Source organism: Acomys russatus, chromosome 3 (genome assembly GCF_903995435.1).
Source record: "Acomys russatus chromosome 3, mAcoRus1.1, whole genome shotgun sequence".
NCBI classification, from domain to species: domain Eukaryota; kingdom Metazoa; phylum Chordata; class Mammalia; order Rodentia; family Muridae; genus Acomys; species Acomys russatus.
The window spans coordinates 75,653,989-75,673,324 of NC_067139.1; the positions used below are offsets into that span (position 1 = coordinate 75,653,989).

At 41.6% G+C, this 19,336-nt stretch overlaps 1 protein-coding gene across 1 annotated transcript in view; it reads right to left on the reverse strand.

Moving 5' to 3' along the window:
* Window positions 1-19,336, reverse strand: part of Ero1a (endoplasmic reticulum oxidoreductase 1 alpha) — a 35,805-nt gene that overhangs the window by 2,828 nt on the left and 13,641 nt on the right. Inside the window, exons 5-15 of the mRNA XM_051142928.1 lie at window positions 18,824-18,897; window positions 18,668-18,741; window positions 15,937-16,057; window positions 15,016-15,062; window positions 12,525-12,536; window positions 7,063-7,089; window positions 6,853-6,945; window positions 5,043-5,289; window positions 4,543-4,612; window positions 469-555; window positions 255-388 (exon numbers count right to left, since the gene is read on the reverse strand). Coding sequence (XP_050998885.1) covers window positions 255-388; window positions 469-555; window positions 4,543-4,612; window positions 5,043-5,289; window positions 6,853-6,945; window positions 7,063-7,089; window positions 12,525-12,536; window positions 15,016-15,062; window positions 15,937-16,057; window positions 18,668-18,741; window positions 18,824-18,897 — 986 coding nt within the window. The remainder of the gene's footprint in view (window positions 1-254; window positions 389-468; window positions 556-4,542; window positions 4,613-5,042; window positions 5,290-6,852; window positions 6,946-7,062; window positions 7,090-12,524; window positions 12,537-15,015; window positions 15,063-15,936; window positions 16,058-18,667; window positions 18,742-18,823; window positions 18,898-19,336) is intronic.

Sequence of the window (19,336 nt, forward strand, 5' to 3'; positions counted from 1 at the left end):
CTGGTCTACAAAGTGAGTCCAGGACAGTCCAGACTACACAGAGAAACCCTGTCTCAAAAAAAAAAAAAAAGAACCAGAATAATAAAATAGTAAATGTATGTGTGCATATCCTTGAGACATTTCATCAGATCATATAATTCTGTAACAAGATGACTTTACTAAAAAAAGAACATTCCTATTTTTATCTGACAATGTGCATATTATATCAGACTTACATAGCTTAGGAGAAACAATTTCAGGACATTAAAACTAACCTTCCAAATGCATTAAACAATGATACTATTTCTTGTCTGGTTAGCTGGAATTCGTAACTTGGTCCACTCTCTGGCATATTTGCAATCAGTTTTTCGGAAAACAAGATCTTCAGAGCAGTGCCCAAACCCTGAGTCTGAAACAAAAAGAAGAAAAAGGAACAAATAAGAAAACCCCTCAACTAAAGGGTGACAAAGAAGACTGAGCAACACTTACCTGAAGCTTTCCCCACAGTCGACACTTAAAACAACCAACACAATCCATGATCCTTGAAATATTTCTAAAATGTAGCCGGAAGTCCTCCTAAAAACAAGTTAACAGAGTGTTGTAAGTTGTTTTCTAAGTGACTCCCACATGTGTAACCTTGGGTAAAGAGCAGCGCGTGCACGCGCGCGCGCGCGCACACACACACACACACACACACACACACACACACAGCAGCTATCCAATCAGAACCCGTCCATACCATTTAATGTAATCCTCCCCACAAATCCAAAGTTACATGTGATTACCCCTCGTGAATGTCCTTGAGGCTCAGAAATGCTAAGCAGCAGGCTAGAATCCACACCCCTCCTGGCCTGTACATTTTGAAGCCAGCCCTGCCTAACTCCAAATCCAAACTACCTGAAAAGAAACATTAGCAGGGGGGCTGGAGAGATGGCTCAGCAGTTAAGAGCACTGTCTGTTCTTCCAGAGGTCCTGAGTTCAATTCCCAGCAACCACATGGTGGCTCACGACCATCTATAATGTGATCTAATGTGCACTGTATACATAATAAATAAATCTTTAAAAAAAAAAAAAGAAAGAAACATTAGCGGTTTTGTTGTATAGGTCAGGAATGGTGGGGTTAGGAGGGAGGGCGGGGCCTTCGGGGACAGCTTGGCTACAGCTCTCCTCTCCTGGAGGTAAGAAAAAACCCACTCAAGATCTTCTTTACTCCTGATATTACTGATACTAGTAGTAAATATATTAGTAACGTGTTTAATATTATTTAATAATACCACATTTACTACTAATATATAATTACACATTACTATAATACACATATACACTAATGTATATCATTAATAGCCATGTATGCACCATCAAATTTTTAAAAGAAAGCATTACAAATACAATTTAAACTCCCTAAATATCGAGCCAGGCGTGGTGGCGCACGCCTTTAATCCCAGCACTCGGGAGGCAGAGGCAGACGGATCGCTGTGAGTTCGAGGCCAGCCTGGTCTACAAAGCGAGTCTAGGACAGCCAAGGCTACACAGAGAAACCCTGTCTCGAAAAACCAAAAAAAGATAAAAAATAAAAACCTCCCTAAATATCATCCCACATTTCTTTTCCTGTCCTCTATGCTGAATTTGGGACATTGTTCTATTTGTGTCTTTATACATACAGCACAGAGTATTATGTGTTTGTCACAGAGCAGCCTGTAAAACCACGTATGTTCCCACGGGATGAAGAACAGGGAGACAAGCCCACCTTCTTTGGCTTAGTCAAAATTAGTAACTAATCCTTCAAGTGACTCTGTCTTGGCCGTAAGAGTGAAATCCCGGGGCTGGGGAGATGGCTCAGCAGTCAACAGCACTGACTGTTCTTCCATAAGTTCTGAGTTCAACTCCCAGCAACCAAAAGGTGGCTCATAACCATCTATACCCTCTAAAGCCCTCTTCCGGCATGCAGGTGTAGTCATATACATAAAATAAATAAAAAAAAGTCTTTTTTAAAAAATAAAGAGTAAAATCCCAAACTGCCAGTAGTTTTAAATTCTTCTTTTGTAAGCCTAGGTTTTATTCACCCCTTCTACCCCTGTGTGTGCGTGCGTGCGTGCATGCGTGCGGAGTGTGAGATCTGGAGAGGGAGCAAAGGGAGAAGGCCATGGAAGAGGTTAAAAGGAAGAAAGGGAAAGGGAGAAATTATGTAATTATATTTTAATTCTGACTTTTTTAATTTAAAAAAAAAAAAAATCAGGCGTTTAACTACCAGAGGGCAAGAAACTTGTGAGGCCAATCTCCTCCCTGAGGGAGTACTGACAGGAGCTGTTACTAGAGGCCTATAGAATCCATACGTAGACAAGTCATCTCTAGAGAGAAGAATAAGCTCCATAAATGTCCAAATGGTTGTAAGCATGATGGGCCAGTAACACGTTTCCTTAACAAGTGTCACTGAATACAAAGTGGGTTTTTTGGCAATTACATTTTCACAATCAGAAGATACTAAAAACAGACTCATGTAGAAAGGGCTTAAAAGTTTTTACTTTAGGGGGAAAGAGGGTGGTACACGCCTTTAATCCCAGCACTGGGGAGGCAGAGGCAGGTGGACTGTAGGCCAGCCTGGTCTACAAAGAAGTCCAGGACAGCCAAGGCTACACAGAGAAACCCTGTCTCAAAAGAAAAAAGAAAAAGGAAAAAGAAAAAAATTTTATAAGAGACCATCATTCTTGCAAAGTTATAAACCTCTGTTTTAAAATATTATGCCTGCTTTTGTCTAAATCCAGTTTTGGAATCTATATAACTGAAATATTTATTTTTGGTTTTTTTTTTTTGTGTTTGGAGACAGGGTTCCTCTGTGTAGCCCTGGCTGTCATGGAACTCACTCTGTAGACCAGGTTGGCCTAGAACTCACAGCGATCTGCCTGCCTCTGCCTCCCAAGTGCTAAGATTAAAGGCGTGCACCACCACCTCCCGGCTGTAACTTCAAATAATTTGACCAGAGCACTTCCTGAGGAAAGCCTTGGATGACATGTGCAGTGAGCATGCACAGTTGCTTCTAACAGCCAAAGAGCACTATAAAACCAAAGCCAACCACAGACAAGAGAGTGGATATTTTCTACCTGTGTGAACTTAAGATGCCAGAAATTTACTGGATTAAGAGTAAAGTCTTTGTAATTTCTACAAATACCCACGATGTCTAATAATCTGAATATATACCAAAGTTATCTCAGATTAAAGAAATATTTAAGCCTTAAAATAATCAGAAATTATTAAAACAGATTCTTGCCATCCTGCTGCTCAGGCACTGATCCCCTGACTAACTGTCGCCCCCTTCACCTCCCAGGCGGTCAGGAATTAAGGGTGCACCACTGCCGCACCCACTGTCCTCATGATGCATTCTGGCCATTTGGAAGGACGACTAAACTCAACTGTCTGGTTCTTGCCAAAATTCTCAAAGGTTTCATGACCCTTCAGACCCTACTCTGTACTGAACTCCAGCACTTATTTCTATCCGTACACGGACACGACAAAGGAGTCATAACTAAAGCTTCGTTTCTTTGAGATATAATTTCTGTGTAGGCTTGGCTATCCTAGAACTCACGGCTGGCCTTGAACTCAGAGATCCTCCTGTGTCTGCTGCCTAAATGCTGGGATTAAAGTGTGCCATATGCCCAGCAAAATGAATTTATAAATAACGTTCAAATCTAGGTTTACTAGAAAACATTTAAAAGTAAATCTGCTATAAACATTATTTTTTAAATTTCCTGTAATTTTTTTTTCAGTAAGAACTATAATTAAACTTCAAAGCACATAAAAGCTGAGTGTTCTCAAATCTGGATCAAATTAGAACACTCTGAGAAATAGTCCTAATGTGTACAGTCTAAAAAGAGCTGATGCCAAAACCCTCTCCAACAAGCCAGGAAGTGAAGTAAAAACAAGGGGCATAAAGAGAAGGGGACAGAAAAGTCTTCCTGCCGCATGGTCCCTTCACCTGAAGCTGAGGGTGACTGAGTCACACAGAGGTGCAACTCTGTGGCCAGAAAGCACTCAGGAGGAAAGAGGCGGCGGCTAACAGCTGATCTCAGGACTGTGCACGCACGTTGTTAAGTGAGCTTCTTTCGTCGTGATGAGAAACAGGAAGGAGAGTTACAGATACTCAGGGAAAGTCCTGTCAACCTCACTGAGCCGTAAGGCAAGACTCAGCATGGAGTATAAATACCTATTTATACTTCAGGTTTTTTTTTTTTTTTAATTGACAATCAGATTGTTTACGGGTGCAATGATATTTTTTCATTTTCTAGTTCATGTGGCACAGTAAATGCAAGGAAACAAAGTCATAAGCTGGCATACCCTTTTGTAGTGAAACTACTTAAATCTACTCTTAACAGTTGTGAAATATATAACGCATGCTTATTTATCAGTCATCCTCCTGAGCAAAAAGCCATTAACGCTTCTCCCAAGGGAAACTCTGTGCTCTGCGTCCTTCCTAACCCCTCTCTCCTCAGGCTTGGAAACACCATTTTGCTCAACTTCCAATGACACTATGCTGCCTGCATCCTCACCAGGCTGTAGCTGGGTAATTACCTTTAGTTTCTGTGCTTCATTTTTATCCCCAGCAAAAAAGGAATTCTCATCAAAGTGCAAAGGGAACGACCTGCATTTTAAACAGAAGGTTCACGGTCAGGCACGGTAAGTGCTCAAAGTCCTTTACTACCCAGTGATCATCTAAATGCAAAGTGTATTAGAAGTCTGGCCCCAAACCTAGGCTGTGCGAATAAAAATAATGCTGATATTAAGAACTTTAAAAAAAAAAGTGTAATACGCTGGTCAAAGCCAAACCAAAATATTGTAGACGGTCTGAGAAGGCTGGGTGTGGTGATGTCCACCTACATCTCAAGCACCCAGGAAGATGAGGCAGGACACTGACCATCCCAGAAAATAAAGCACTGACAGGCCAACAAGCAGAAGTACAGTTACACTGTTTTAAAGAGCATTTCCTTCTTTAACTAAACAACGTATGCTTCAGATGCCACCCCTCCCCCACATGTCAATGTATACGTTGTAGCAGCACATAGAAAACCTACTTGACTTCATGAAGAATCTCCAGAAGTAACAATTTGTTTTCTGCATCCTGAACTTTATTTCCGGTGAAGAGCTGGAAATCTGGGCGCTCAAAGAACGGAAGCACTTTAGAGAGCGCCCTGAGCTCTATTAGGTATAGAAAGTACAAGTTCTTCAGCCTTCGTGGACCCTCTCCTTCAGTCAGAACGCCGTCGAAGCGCTGCTGGAACTCGGTGACGTTGTGACCCCACTGCTTCTCCAGCCAAGTGTCTGGAGAGAAAGAAGAGTGTTAAATGACTGAAGTGTCCAGTTAAGTAATTTTCATTTTAATTATAAGGGGCTACTTACACTTAAGGATATTAATTTCATTTTGTAGTTTAAAATATGTACTTCAAGCAAAAAGGTTTGTTTTGCTTTGTTTTTATAAACTTTAGCCCTTAAAATTTTTGTCATAAACTTAATGTGCCTGGGTGGGTTGTCACCCATGGGGGAACAGGGTGTGAGAGTAGGGCTGGGAGGAGAGGAGGGAGAGGGTTATAAAGTAATTAATTAATGAAGAAAAAAGGGAAAAAGAGAAAGTGTAATGGATGGAGAATGAGATCAAAATATATTTTATGAATATGTGGAAATATAGTGAAATCCTCTGTTCTGTATAATTAATATATGTTAAAATAAAACTTTTTCTTTAGGAAAAAAAAATTCTGTCATAAGCCCAGCATGGTAGTACATATCCTTAACTCAAGGTAGAGGCAGGTGGGTCTCTGTGAGTTCAAGGCCAGTCTGGTCTACATGCAGAATGCCAGGACAGTCAAGGTTACATAGTGAGACCTTGCATCAAAAATAAATAAATAGGGGCTGGAGAAATGGCTCAGCAGTTCTGAGTTCAATTCCCAGCAACCACATGGTGGCTCACAACCATCTATGAGATCTGGTGCCCTCTTCTGGCATACATGTGGGCAAAACACTGCATATATGATAAATAAATATTTTAAATAAATAAAACAAACAAACAAACAAATAAATAAATAAAAGTTCAAAAACTCTATAGTAAGAATTTGTCTTCTGGAACCCATTCTGTAACTCCTGCTCCAGGTGGACCTCGGGCCTGAGGCGCCTGTGTTCACATGCACACACCCCAACACACATACACACATAATTAAAAATAAAAGCAAATCTTTTTTTTTAATGACTATCTGAAATTAATAATGGGTTTAAAGCACTATTTCCAATCAGAGTTACCATTTTATTTCTGAAAGGTAAAATGCTTTACAATTCCAGAGGAAATAAGTTGCTGAGGAAAAAACCAACCACGGATTGGCTTTCCACGAGCGTCCTAAGCCTGAAGAACAGCAGACAACTCTGGACCGGCTAAGGCCTACACACACACAAAGGCTCTCAGGCGGTAACTAACTGCACCCGCTAAGGCCTACACACACCGACAAAGGCTCTCAGGCGATAACTAACTGGGCCAGCTAAGGCCTACACACACACAAAGGCTCTCAGGCAATGACTAACTGGCCTGCTAAGGCCGACACACAGACAGAGGCTCTCAGGCGATAACTAACTGCGCTGGTGCAGCTATTTCAATTCCCACAGCAAAACAAAAGAAAATCTCCAAAGAGATGTTTCTAATTTTGAGAGAATTAATAATACGTGGAGCCATTCAACTATATTCACAGATTTCACAATCCTAATTACTCATAATTACCACCTACAAGTGGATTCTACTGCCCAACAGTCAAACAAGTCTCTTTCTTCCACCCAGGGAAACACCAAGAAAATTCTAAGAATACCTAAAAAATAAGTGTATGAGAGATTTTAAAAGTCACATACCTTGTAAGAGATACCTTGCACTCAGATGCACATTAATGCTTGCATGTAGGCCAGATATAAGCCTGTAGAATGCTCTCTTTTCTACACAGAGGCCTACAAGAAACCAATGGTTTAAAAATTAAATTTTGTATGTTAATCCTTGGAATTTAAGATTTATTTCATGACTTTAAAAATGAAAATAATTTAATTTTTTAAAAACGTTCTAATTACCTTCTAGCCAGCTGTAAAATGTGTTTTCTGAAATTAAAAGAAAAGTAAGTCATAATTTCCCATAACACCAAAATGTAAATTTTCAAATGTACTAAGGACTGTTCCAGGTAAAGGTGCAAATCTTACAATTTCTTCAAAGGAAGAGAAGTTTGGGTGTGGATTCAAGCAAGTACCACTCGGCACCCCAGTTTCCTGACTGTTTGGATAATTTTTTGTTTGTCTGTTTGAATTGAGACAAGGTTTCCCTGTGTGTCCTTGGCTGTCCTGGACTTGCTTTGTAGACCAGGCTGGCCTCTGCCTCCCTAAGTGCTGGGACTACAGGCGCGAGCTTGGCTTGGGTGGAATGTTCTATGCTATCAAACTGTAGAGTTTGGAGTCAGGAGGGGCATGTCATTGTGTCACTTGGCTACCATGTTCACGGACGGCTCCTGGGTTCAATCCCTAAGACTGCTCTCCCACAAGTACACACACACACACACACACACACACAAACACACAAAATCTAGCAAGATTATATAACTAGATAAATCTTCACAGCACTCTATGTTTTGTAAATTCAGAATTTATTCCATATTTTTAAGTTAGGAGGAAACAAACACTGAAAGACGATACTGCAGGCATAACAGAATTCCAAGCAGCTCACTACCTCCAAAGAGCAGCAATGCAGTGCAGTGCTAAAAACAACTGCTCATGTGCTGTGACCTAAGGATACCACTGTCAAACCACTAAAGCCTAGTAATTCTGGTTCTAGAACTACAGCCTAAATAAACAACATAGAAAGAAAACAAGGAACTTGTAGGAAGGCTACTATTTTCATTTTAAAGCCTCAAGTAATAAAAATGGTCGGTAATGCCTGCGTTAGCATGGTAAAATTAACACAACTTTTTAAACCGACAAGGAAGTATAAACATTTCATAAAATATGTAAAAAATTACAACATTCATGCAGGATCATGTAGGGATCCTTTTATTTTGCTAGTTGTTTAAAATGATAATAAACCAGCCAAGCAGAAATCTATAGAAGAAATAAAAATGATAAACACAACTATATAAAAACTTAATTTGTCAGAAAACTAAATAAAACAGACAAAATGCAAGCAAACTGGATAAAATATATGTTGTATGCATGGCAAGGGGCTAACATCCCAAATATAAATGTATAAAATCCCATGAATAGTGTTAAAATACCCATTAAAAAGGTAAGTTGGGAATGGAAATGTATAAGTAGAATAACTGATATTAACTATTCAGTCATGCCAGTAACTAAAAGATGAAAATTAAAGAATATTTTTATCTACCAAAACAGCAAAGAAAAATATGGAAGTCTGGGCTGAGGAGACACCTAAGTGCTTAGTAGTTCCCACTGCGCCTGCAGACGACCTGAGTTTGTTTCCCAGCACCCAGGCCGGACAGCTCACAACTGCACGTAACTCCAGCTCCAGACAGTCTGACACCCTCTTCTCGCCTCCACAGTCAACTGCATTCACATGCACATCCCCACACAGAGACATACACACAGCTGTAATAAAAAATAAACCCAGCCAGCTGTGGCACACGCCTTTAATCCCAGCACTCGGGAGGCAGTCAGGAGGATCTCTATGAGTTCAAGGCCAGCCTGCTCCACAGAGTGAGTTCCAGGACAGCTAGGACTACACAGAAAGACCTTGTCTCAAAAAAACAAATATAAATAAATGATAAATAGATAAATAAAAATAAATTAAATCCTTATTGTGAAAATACAACAGTACTACCATAGTTAGCTCCATTTGGGAAGATGCAGCCTCCGTTGAGGAAGTGCTGCAGGCATGTCCGTGGGGCATAACTGATTGATATGAGAAAGAAGGCTCAGCCCACTGCGGGTAGCAACATCCCTACGCAGTCGGGCCTGGGGTGTATGAAGAAGGTAGCTGAGCAACCCAGAGGAAGCAAGCCAGCAAGCAGCCTTCCTCCCTGAGTTTCTGCCTCATGCCCCTGCCCTGGCTTCCTTGGATGAGGAACTGCTACAACTTGTAAGCTACAAGCCTCTCCTCCCCCATTTGACCTTGGGTCATGGTGTTTTTACCACAGCAGACTAGAATGTAACTGGCAGCCACAAGGACCAGGTAAGAACATGCTCTTGTTTGTATGTGCGTGTACATTATGAATGTACTAAAAGGTTTAACAAAGCAGCCAAGCCACTCCTACCCCTCTGTGGGACTTGTTTTCCTTAACTATAAAATGGAAATAAAATTATTCTTCCTAAGATAGTTGAGAGGATTATTAAGAAAATAATATTTTTAAACTGCTTACAACAAACTCACACACGTTATCGTTATTATCTAGGGCTTACAGTATTACAAGTAGTTTGTTTCTTAAGAATTCCCCCTCGGGCTGGAGAGACGGCTCAGCGGTTAAGAGCACTGCCTGCTCTTCCAAAGGACCCGGGTTCAATTCCCAGCAACCACATGGCAGCTCACCCCTGTCTATAACTCCAAGATCTGACATTCTCACACCAACACACATAAATTTAAATTAAATAAAAAATATTACACCTTTAATCCCAGCACTCGGGAGGCAGAGGCAGGCGAATCGCTGTGAGTTCGAGGCCAGCCTGGTCTACAAAGTGAGTCCAGGATGGCCAAGGCTACACAGAGAGACCCTGTCTCGAAAAACCAAAAAAAAAATATTAAAAAAAAAAAAAAAAAGAATTCCCCCTCACCTCCAATTCTGGACTATAGTTTAGGATCTATGGGGGTAGAGAGATGGTTCTGTAGTTACAAGTGAACTGTTGCTCTTCCAGAGGACCTGGGTTCAACTCCCAACAACCCCAAGGTGGCTCACAGGCATCTGTGACTTCCAGGATTCATGTGGTACACATTCATATACGAAGAATAAATTATGTTTGTTTGTTTGTTTGTTTATTGAGATGGAGTTTCTCTGTGTAGCCTTGGCTGTTGTGGAACTTACTCTGTAGACAAGTCTGGCCTCAAACTCAGAGATCTGCCTGCCTCTGCTGGGATTAAAGGACTGTGCCACCACCACCCAGCTAAGAATAAATTTTGGTTTTTTTTTGTTTTTTTTTTGTTTGTTTGTTTTTTGTTTTTTTTCGAGACAGGGTTTCTCTGTGTAGCCTTGGCCATCCTGGACTCACTTTGTAGACCAGGCTGGTCTCGAACTCACAGCGATCCGCCTGCCTCTGCCTCCCGAGTGCTGGGATTAAAGGCGTGCGCCACCACGCCCGGCTTAAGAATAAATTTTAAATTTAAAAATTTTTGTAAGCCCCCTCGACACAGCAGCTGTCAGGAACAGCCTTTTGCCTTGTGATCAAATTCAATGTAATTTATATGAATGACTCAGTTCTCTAAGAATAAATAATGTTTTCTCTCATAAAAAGACAAATAGAATGGAAAAACAAAGAAGCCCCTCTATCGCACTTTACATTATAGTAACTGCAGCAGCTAAATGAATAAGATAATAAGTTATGCTATCAGAATTATCTGAACATAACCACAAAAGAAAGAGTCCAAAAGGCCAGGAGTGCACACTTTTAGTTAGTCCCAACACTCATGGGGTGGAGGCGGGAGGCACAGGCAGGAAGATCTCCGTGAGTTCAAGGCCAGCATGATCTACATGGTGAGTTCCAGGACAGCTAGGGCTATACAGAGAGACCCTGTCTCAAAAAACCAAAAGAACAAGCAAACAACACAAAAGTTTATAAAACTACAGGTGGCTCAGCAGATAAAAGCAAGAGCATCCAAACCTGATGACCCACCTTCAACCAGGAACCCACACAGTGAAAATAAAAACCGACGCCTGCCCCCAAAGTTATTTTCTGTCCTCCACATGCATACCATGGCAGTGGGCACACACACATCCACTAAATAAATACATTTAATAAGAATTAAACATAAAAATTATGTTTAGAAAACAAGAGATTTTGAGGAAGAGAGAAGATTCTTCATGTTCAACACTTTTATCTAAACAGACTAAGGCCAAGCAAGCACTGTGTTTCTTCACACAGCGTGTGTGTGTGTGTGTGTGTGTGTATGTCAGTACTGAAGATTTAAACTAGGACTTCTCACTGTTCCAATGAGCTGTATCCCTCTTTTTCTCACACTCTTTTGGTTGGTTTGGTTTTTGGGACAGGTTTTCTCTGTGTAGCCCTGGCTGTCCTGGAACTCTCTTTATAGACCAGGTTGGCCTTGAACTCACAGAGATTAGCCTGCCTCTGCCTCTCAGAGTGCTGGGATTAGGGGTGCACTTAACAAAAGACCCTTAAAAAGGCAGTTACCCTGAAATAATTTGAAAACTTAACCTTCCTAAAACGTAGACTTGGCAATAGTAACTAATCCCAAGAGTCAGCACTAGCCTTAAAAACATCTCTGCAGTGCCGGGCATGGTGGAGCACACCTTTAATCCCAGCACTCAGGAGGCAGAGGCAGGCAGATCGCTGTGAGTTCGAGTCCAGCCTGGTCTACAAAGCGAGTCTAGGACAGCCAAGGCTACACAGAGAAACCCTGTCTCGAAAAACAGCAACAAAAAACAAAAATAAAACAAACAAAAACAGCTCTGCAATCAATATTCAAAAGAAACGTCTAGACCCTCTCCTGGTAGGACCTAAGTATATCCTATACCTCAGGTAGTTTGGAAGAGACATTTCTCATGCCCGACTCTCTGGCTATGCCCGGCTTCCACACAACTGAACTGCCAGATCCTGAGGTGGGCTGTCCCTACTGTGAGACTATAAACATAGTCCTTTCATCTTTCACCTCCATCCAGCACTTTCGACAAAATGAGATAAAAATAAAAATTAAGCACTAGTGTGGTGGTTCGAGAGACATACAAGAAAACTGCCAGAATTCAAAGACACCCTGAGCTATGTAAGAGTGAGTTCCAGGCCAAGCTGGGTTATGGAAATCTCTAGAACAGTGAGTGGTTCTCAGCCTTCCTAAAGCCGTGTGTGCTCCTTTAGTACAGTTCATGTTGTGGCAATCCCCGACCGTAAAATTTTCACTGATGCTTCATAACTGTAATTTTGCTACTATAATGAATCATAATACAAATATCTACGCTCCCTGATGGCCTTAGGCGACCCCCTGTGAAAGGGTTCAACCCCGGAAGAGTAGCAACCCACAAGTTGACAGCCACTGCTCTATAACAAAAGGAGAAAATAAAAAAATTCTTTTGAGCATCAGAGGAAGTGGAAAGAAAATACAGTTTGCCACAATAAACGCCAGATCACACAAATGAATATACAAGCAAATCTAATGTATATAATGCATAATAAAGATACATACCTTTGGGCTGGGCGTGGTGGCGCACGCCTTTAATCCCAGCACTCGGGAGGCAGAGGCTGGTAGATCATTGTGAGTTCGATGCCAGCCTGGTCTACAAATTGAGTCTAGGACAGCCAAGGCTACACAGAGAGACCTTGTCTCAAAAAAAACAAAAAATAAAAAATAAAAATAAAATAAAGATACATACCTTTATTTTTTCCTGAAAAACAAAACAAAACATTTTTTTGTTATATTATTACAAACTACTTCCACCTTTCCCTTCTGAGACGCTACACTTTCATCAAAATAATACTTTAATAATGACTCATTTCAGTCCATCAGTGTACCAATATTTTCGGATTACATGTGCCCCTCCCCACAACTCCTCCCAGATCCTCCCCACTCCCCACCTATCCAAATCCACACCCTTCCTTGTTCTCACATTAGAAGCAAAGATGCATTTACAAAACAATACAATCAAATGAAAAACAAACATGAATAAGGCAAAAAAAAATAGGGGGGAAATGCCCAAACAAAGCATTGTAGGACCTAAGGCCTCCAAAAGACCCCATCAAGGTCGCTGTGCGTTTTGTCTGTTCCTCTTTAACACCACCACTGTTTGTTACACTCATTACTCATGTGTTTTTAAACTATTTTCAGATTTATTTACTTTATATGTATCAGTGTTTCACCTGCATGTATGTATGCACACCACATGAAGGCCCGGTGCCCTCCCGGATGGGAAGAAGGCATCGGGTCCCTGGAGGTGGAGTTGTGACGGTAGTAAGCCGCCGTGTGTGTCCCAGGAGCCGAGACCAGTCCCAGCTTGTCTTCCCAAGTCAGACGCCACTCACGTCTCGGAAACTGTGGTATTTCCTGTGTCTATAAACTATAAACTATAGATACTGTTTTCATACATACCTTTTTCCCTCCACTGGACTGTTGGTCATCCTTTATTTAAATGAGCACAGACACATGACAGTGTTCGTCAGGACTGTATTATATTGAGTCTCTGCACACATACTGTGTAGCTGCTTTTCTGATAATTACTGAAATAGTTTCCATTTTGACTAAAATGAGTGAACGTGATAAATTAACTGAATACGAGTTCATAGTGAGGATCACTTATCTGCGAATGTGCACTTCACCACCCTACTAGATCAACACTCAACCACAAACAACCCTGTACAAACTGAAGTGTTCTTTCTGAGAAAGACCTGCCTGCCCGCAGCGCTTACTGACACGGTGGGCATCTTCTCAGATGAACTAGGAAGGTGCAAAGCTTACACATCTGGTGAAAGTGTGAGACCTTATCAGTAAGTGTATTCTGGGAGGAAACAGCTGGCGGCCTGAGTAAGAATGGCCCACAAGCTCCTGCGCCTCCATGTCTGGACCCCAAACTGTTTGGGAAGGATTAGGAGGTACGCCTTGTTCAAGGAGGTTTGTCACTGCAGCTGGGCTTCAGGTTTGCAAAGCCCAGGTCATTCTCTCAGGTCTCCCCTCTGCCTCATGCTTGGGGGTCCCGTGCACGCTCAGCTTCTGCTCCAGTGCCATGCTCTCTACCATGACGGTCATGGACTCACCCTCTCAAAATATAAGCCCTCAATTAAGTGTTTTCTTTTATAAGTTGCCTTGATCATGGTATCTCTTCACAACAATATAAAAGTAACTAAAGCAATAAGAAAATGTAATTTCTAAAAAAAAAAAAAAAAAAAAAATACTCAGAAATCATGTGCAGAATTATTTATTCTGTAAAAAATTCACTAACTGAGAGGGCAATTTTAATCTGCACATACTCTGTGCCTTGCACAATGGTGAATAACCAGTTTTTACAATAATAAGTGATTTTTTTTTAACACTGCTCTAAATAGCATCCAAAAATCAAACTTGTATTGAAATTTTTTAAAATGTGTCAATTTCTCTAGTTCTTTAGAGACTGTACAATGAGGAAAACGATCTTTGTCGTCACGTATCCAGCAACTCACTCCTTAATCACCAGGCTCCATGATGAGATGGTTGCTGCCCGTGTCATGAAGCGCTAGGGCAGGTGAACACATAAGTAACCGGAATGGTGCTGCCAACAAAGAGACTATATGGAAAAGCGAACAGCACGCACTACGACACACAGAGCCAGAGATGACTTCCAGCTGGGCAGGAGAACGCCTTGGGAAAGGCAGCGTTCAGACCATATTTCTAATGCGTAATGAGAACAGTCAGTGAGATATAGACACGTGGATCTGCGACCAGACCTTATACGGACTGTGAACAGAATTTAAGGTCTTTTACTTGAGGGTTTGTTTTGTTTTGTTTCTTGTTCGGCGGGAATCAAGCCCAGGGCCTCAGACATGCAGGTCAAGCCTGTAGCCTTAAGCCTCCTCTCCAGCTTCACTTTTTTGAAAAGTAAATGTTTGAGACATCCACTTATCTGAAGAATGAGTAAAACTTGAGGAAGTGAACAACTACCTACTGCGTTGCAAAAACACGTAACAAATACGTAACCTCATCTTTGTAATGGTCTGACCACACGAATAACCTCAGGCAATCGAGCTGGGTCTTTGCAAAGGTGAGCCACCGGCTTCCCTAGGAGAGGGCCAGTGGGCTACATGACGTCAGCCACCCTAGCCATTAACCCTGCCTTCCTCACACTAACCCAAGCTCTCCAGCCCACAAACAACAGAATATCCAAATAACGTACGTACCTTGCCCAGAAGCCAAAGGATTTAAAGGCCTTTGAATTGTCTGTGGCCTACAAACAAAAGAAATGCACTGTGTGAACCCCAGAGTTACCAACAAGCACCTCTGATCTGGAGGGTGAAATGTGTTAATGTGCAGATCTTCTGTCCCTGGGAGAACTGAACACATGCAACACCACACAAACACACACTCAGGTTTTCCTCCAGAGTTAGTTGGTACGTTCTTTAGAGCTTTCAGGCTTCCCAGCGGAAGAACTTAAGCATTTCTCAGTCACTCAATGATCAACTTCCATTGCACTGGTTAGGACTACGAAGGCGGCATTTCCCCTAGCATGGGACAAACATCCAGCTTAAGTTTCAGAATCTCTCTCTGTGGGCAATGATGACTGTAACACACACTGTTACCAGTCGGAGTCTCCCTGTGTCCGCAATCATGACTACAGTACACATTGTTACCGTAAGAACTAGAGGAGCAATTGTCTGTGGACGCTTAGCACAATGTGTAGCACACAGTGAGCACAGGAAAAGGTCACCTCAGAGCTGTTCTCTGAAATCAATTTAACTCGAAGAGGATACAGCAACCATGGCCACAGAGAGGAGAAGCAAGAACAGCATAAGGAATCTTAAACTGTAGGTGCTAATTCATCCCACGCCATTGGCTGCAATGATTTTGGTAAATGAAGCAAAGCCCCCGGTTCCAAATTACTTCACGCTACATAGTGAGCTCCTGTAATACCCTCAGGAATGTTTGTTCAGTGTCTCTACCCTAAAAAGGTCTAACATTATCTAAGTCCTTAAAGAAGTGTCTGTTGCACCTGTGCCAGTGCCCTAGGGGTAGAAGACTAAGGATATTAAAATTTCCCTGTGCAAATTCAACCTTTTAAGGACGTGAACCTGATCTGCACAATCTAGGAAAATAGTGCATACTTAAAGCAGTTTTCTTCATAGATGACGCTCCATATCCTCCAAGCATCCGGCCCCTTGTAGCCTGTGTAGCGCTCAGGGTTGAGGAGCAGGTCCACATACTCGGCGTCGGGGGACTGTATGTCTGCAAGACAAAATGTTCCCCGAATCTTACCTTTCTCAGAACAACGTTTAGGGGGAAAGGAAAATGGGGAGAAACAAAACTGCTACATTAACTGTACACCATGGCTCCAAAAATTCCTAGTCTTGTAAGTGGTAAAAATAGGAAAATATGAGCTGGGCACGGTGGCCACACCTTTAATCCCAGCACTCAGGAGGCAGAGGTAAGAGGATCTCTGAGTTCAATGACAGCCTGGTCTACAGAGATAGTGCCAGGACTACACAGAGAAACCCTATCTCAGAAAACAAAACAAAACAAATATATGAATTTTATGGTCTGAGTCAATCCTCACAAATTATTCAAACAACAAATACAATGTTTCTGTCCACACTAGCATGGCAACCCATCACTGACTAGCTTAGTTAGGACAGCAACTGCACATGCAAAAGCCTCAGTTTGCTCCCTAGCAATAGGGAAAAAAAACAAAACAACAACAACAAAAAAAAACACCACTAGTGATCATATAGACACACCGGTATTTCTCCAGTGAAATATAAAGATATTCACACAAAATGATCCTGAGCTAAACTCAAAGGAGAAATGTTCCTTTTCAGATCCTGGGAACAGAGATACATGTATCAAAGCAGGACAGGTGTCCTACTACAGGAGACTTTTTGTTTGGTGGGTTTGGTTTTGGATTTTTGAGACAAGGTTTCACTATGTAGCCCTAGCTGTCCTAGAACGCAGAGATCCACCTGTCTCTGCCTCTGAGCACTGGGATTAAAGACCTGCACCACCACCCACTTTTCACTAATTTTTTTGTTTGTTTTTTCGAGACAGGGTTTCTCTGTGTAGCCTTGGCTACCCTGGAGTTGCTTTGTAGACCAGGCTGGCCTCAAATTCACAGTGATCTGCCTGCCTCTGCCTCCCAAGTTCTGGTTGGTAGTAAAGGCATGCGCCACCACGTCCAGCATTGGTTATTCTTCCAAAGGTCCTGATTTCAATTCCCAGCAACCGCATGGTGGCTCAAAACAATCTATAATGAGATCTGGTGCCCTCTTCTGGCCTGCTAGCTCACATGCAGGCTAACTACTGTATAAATGATAAATAAATATTTTTTTAAATGTTCACTAGTCCACTACTAAAGAGCCATAGAAGAATATCAGATTTCAAATTTAGCATGGTGCACACCTGTAATCCCAGCACTAGGGAGAGAGGTGAATCTCTGCAAGTTCAAGGCCAGCCTGGTCTACATAGTGAGTTCCATGGCCACCAAGGCTATATAGAGAAACCCTGTCTCCAAAAGAATTAAAAAAAAAAAAAAAAATCAAATAAACAAATTCAAATTTGATTTAATTTTGCTTAGCCAATCCAGAGGCAAACAATCCAAATGGGGTGGGGGGAAGATACTAGAATAAGAATTAGAACAATAACAAATCTTGGTCGAAGTCCTAACGTATTCTAAGGTTCCATAAACACAGCATCCTGGTTGAAGACCATCAGCATGGAAAGAGTCAGCGACCCAGCAGTATTTACAGGAGATGTTTTCCTTATTGCTACATTTTAGCTACTATTGAAAAAAAATGCAAAAAAGAACTATAAACTACTTGATACATAAAACTGTAAAATATAAGAGGTAATTTTTTTTTTCCTACAGAAACTATTCTTATTTTCCCCCTCTGAGTGTGGCTGGGCCTGGTTGTGCACACCTTTAATGTCAGCATTTAGGAGGCAGAGGCAGCAGAGCTCTGAGTTCAAGACCATCCTGAGATGAGCTTACAGAGACCATACAGACCACACAGGGAGAGGAACATATAATGGAATTGCCATTTCCACCAGATTCAATGAACCAGTTCCAATCACAGTATTGGGTAATCATTGCCACTTTGTGTCTAAAACTTTTCCAACACCCTAAACAGAAACTGTGATCACTTAACAATTAACTCTCCATATGCCACGCCCGGCACATTTAGGAAGCACTTATCTCCTCGCTGTTGCTACGGATTTGCATGCTGCAGACGGTTCACAGTGGATTCACGCAAGACTTGCTTCATGCTGACTTCTTTCCCAAGGTTCTGCCACATTGTAGCGTTTGTTAGAGGCTCATTCCTTCCTATTGTTCAGTAGTGTTCATGTACACTTGTGTGATACATACATAACACATTTCAATTATTTTTTCACCTAGTAATAGACACATAGGCCGTTTACCTTGTGCCCCTTATAAATGAACACTGGTCTACCTGTGTCTGCATCTTTCTCCAATTCTTTTGAGTTACATACCTAGGAATGTCATTGCTAAGTCCTATGGTTCTATGTTTAGCTTTCAGAGAGGAACTGTCACACTCTTAGGACTGAGATTTTAAAACCAACTTTAAAAGAATTGAGGGTGGCACCTGGAGCAGCTCTGTGGTAAAGCACTTGCTTAGCATATCCAAGGCCGGAGTTTAATGCTTAGTACAAAACAGAAAGGAAAGGAGGGAGGGAGAAGGGAGAGGAAGGGGGAGGAGGGGGGAGGGAGGAGTGGGGAGGAGAGAGGTGGGCAAGCAGGCAGGAAAGAAGGTAGGTTGGTTGATAGGTTGGCTGGTTTTTAAGGCATCCTCTGAAGTGTAATGCACACTTCAGCAAACGTCATACCATCAACTTCACAGAAGCTGTCTGAAGAATCGTCATGCTTGGTCCACTGAAGAACAGCCTTCTGGGTTTCCTCACTTCAAATAAGGAAAATTACATTATTTTCTTTTTCAGTTAACTACGATGCTGAGAAACAACGGATCACAGAGAGCCAGCTACCTCAGAGACTCATCCACTGCCCCAAGTCGCTCGGCTTGCTCACATTCTTCAATGAGGTTGGCTTCTTCAGAATACTAGGTAGAAAGAAAACAGATTCACTACACTTTTGTTTTGTTTTGCTTTGTTTTTGAAGACAGGGTTTCTCTGTGTAGCCTTGGCTGTCCTAGACTTTCTTTGTAGACCAGGCTGGCCTCGAACTCACAGAGATGGTCCTGCCTCTGCCTCCCCAAGTGCTGAGATTACAGAGACATGCCACTACATCCTGCTGATAGTTCAATTTTTAAGACCTTCTTGAAACTCAAATTCTTTTATACACGTTAAATATTAAAGAGCAAAAATATAAAATCAACATAACCTGCAATCAAATGGCACAGAACATCTACACAGAAGAAGTATGACAAGTGTGCTAAAACATGTGAAAGTCAGTGACTCCAGCGTGTAAAATGCTTTTATGTTAATCTTACAACCTTCCTGCAAGTTAGAAATTATTTCTGATGAGATTTGACATGTTCA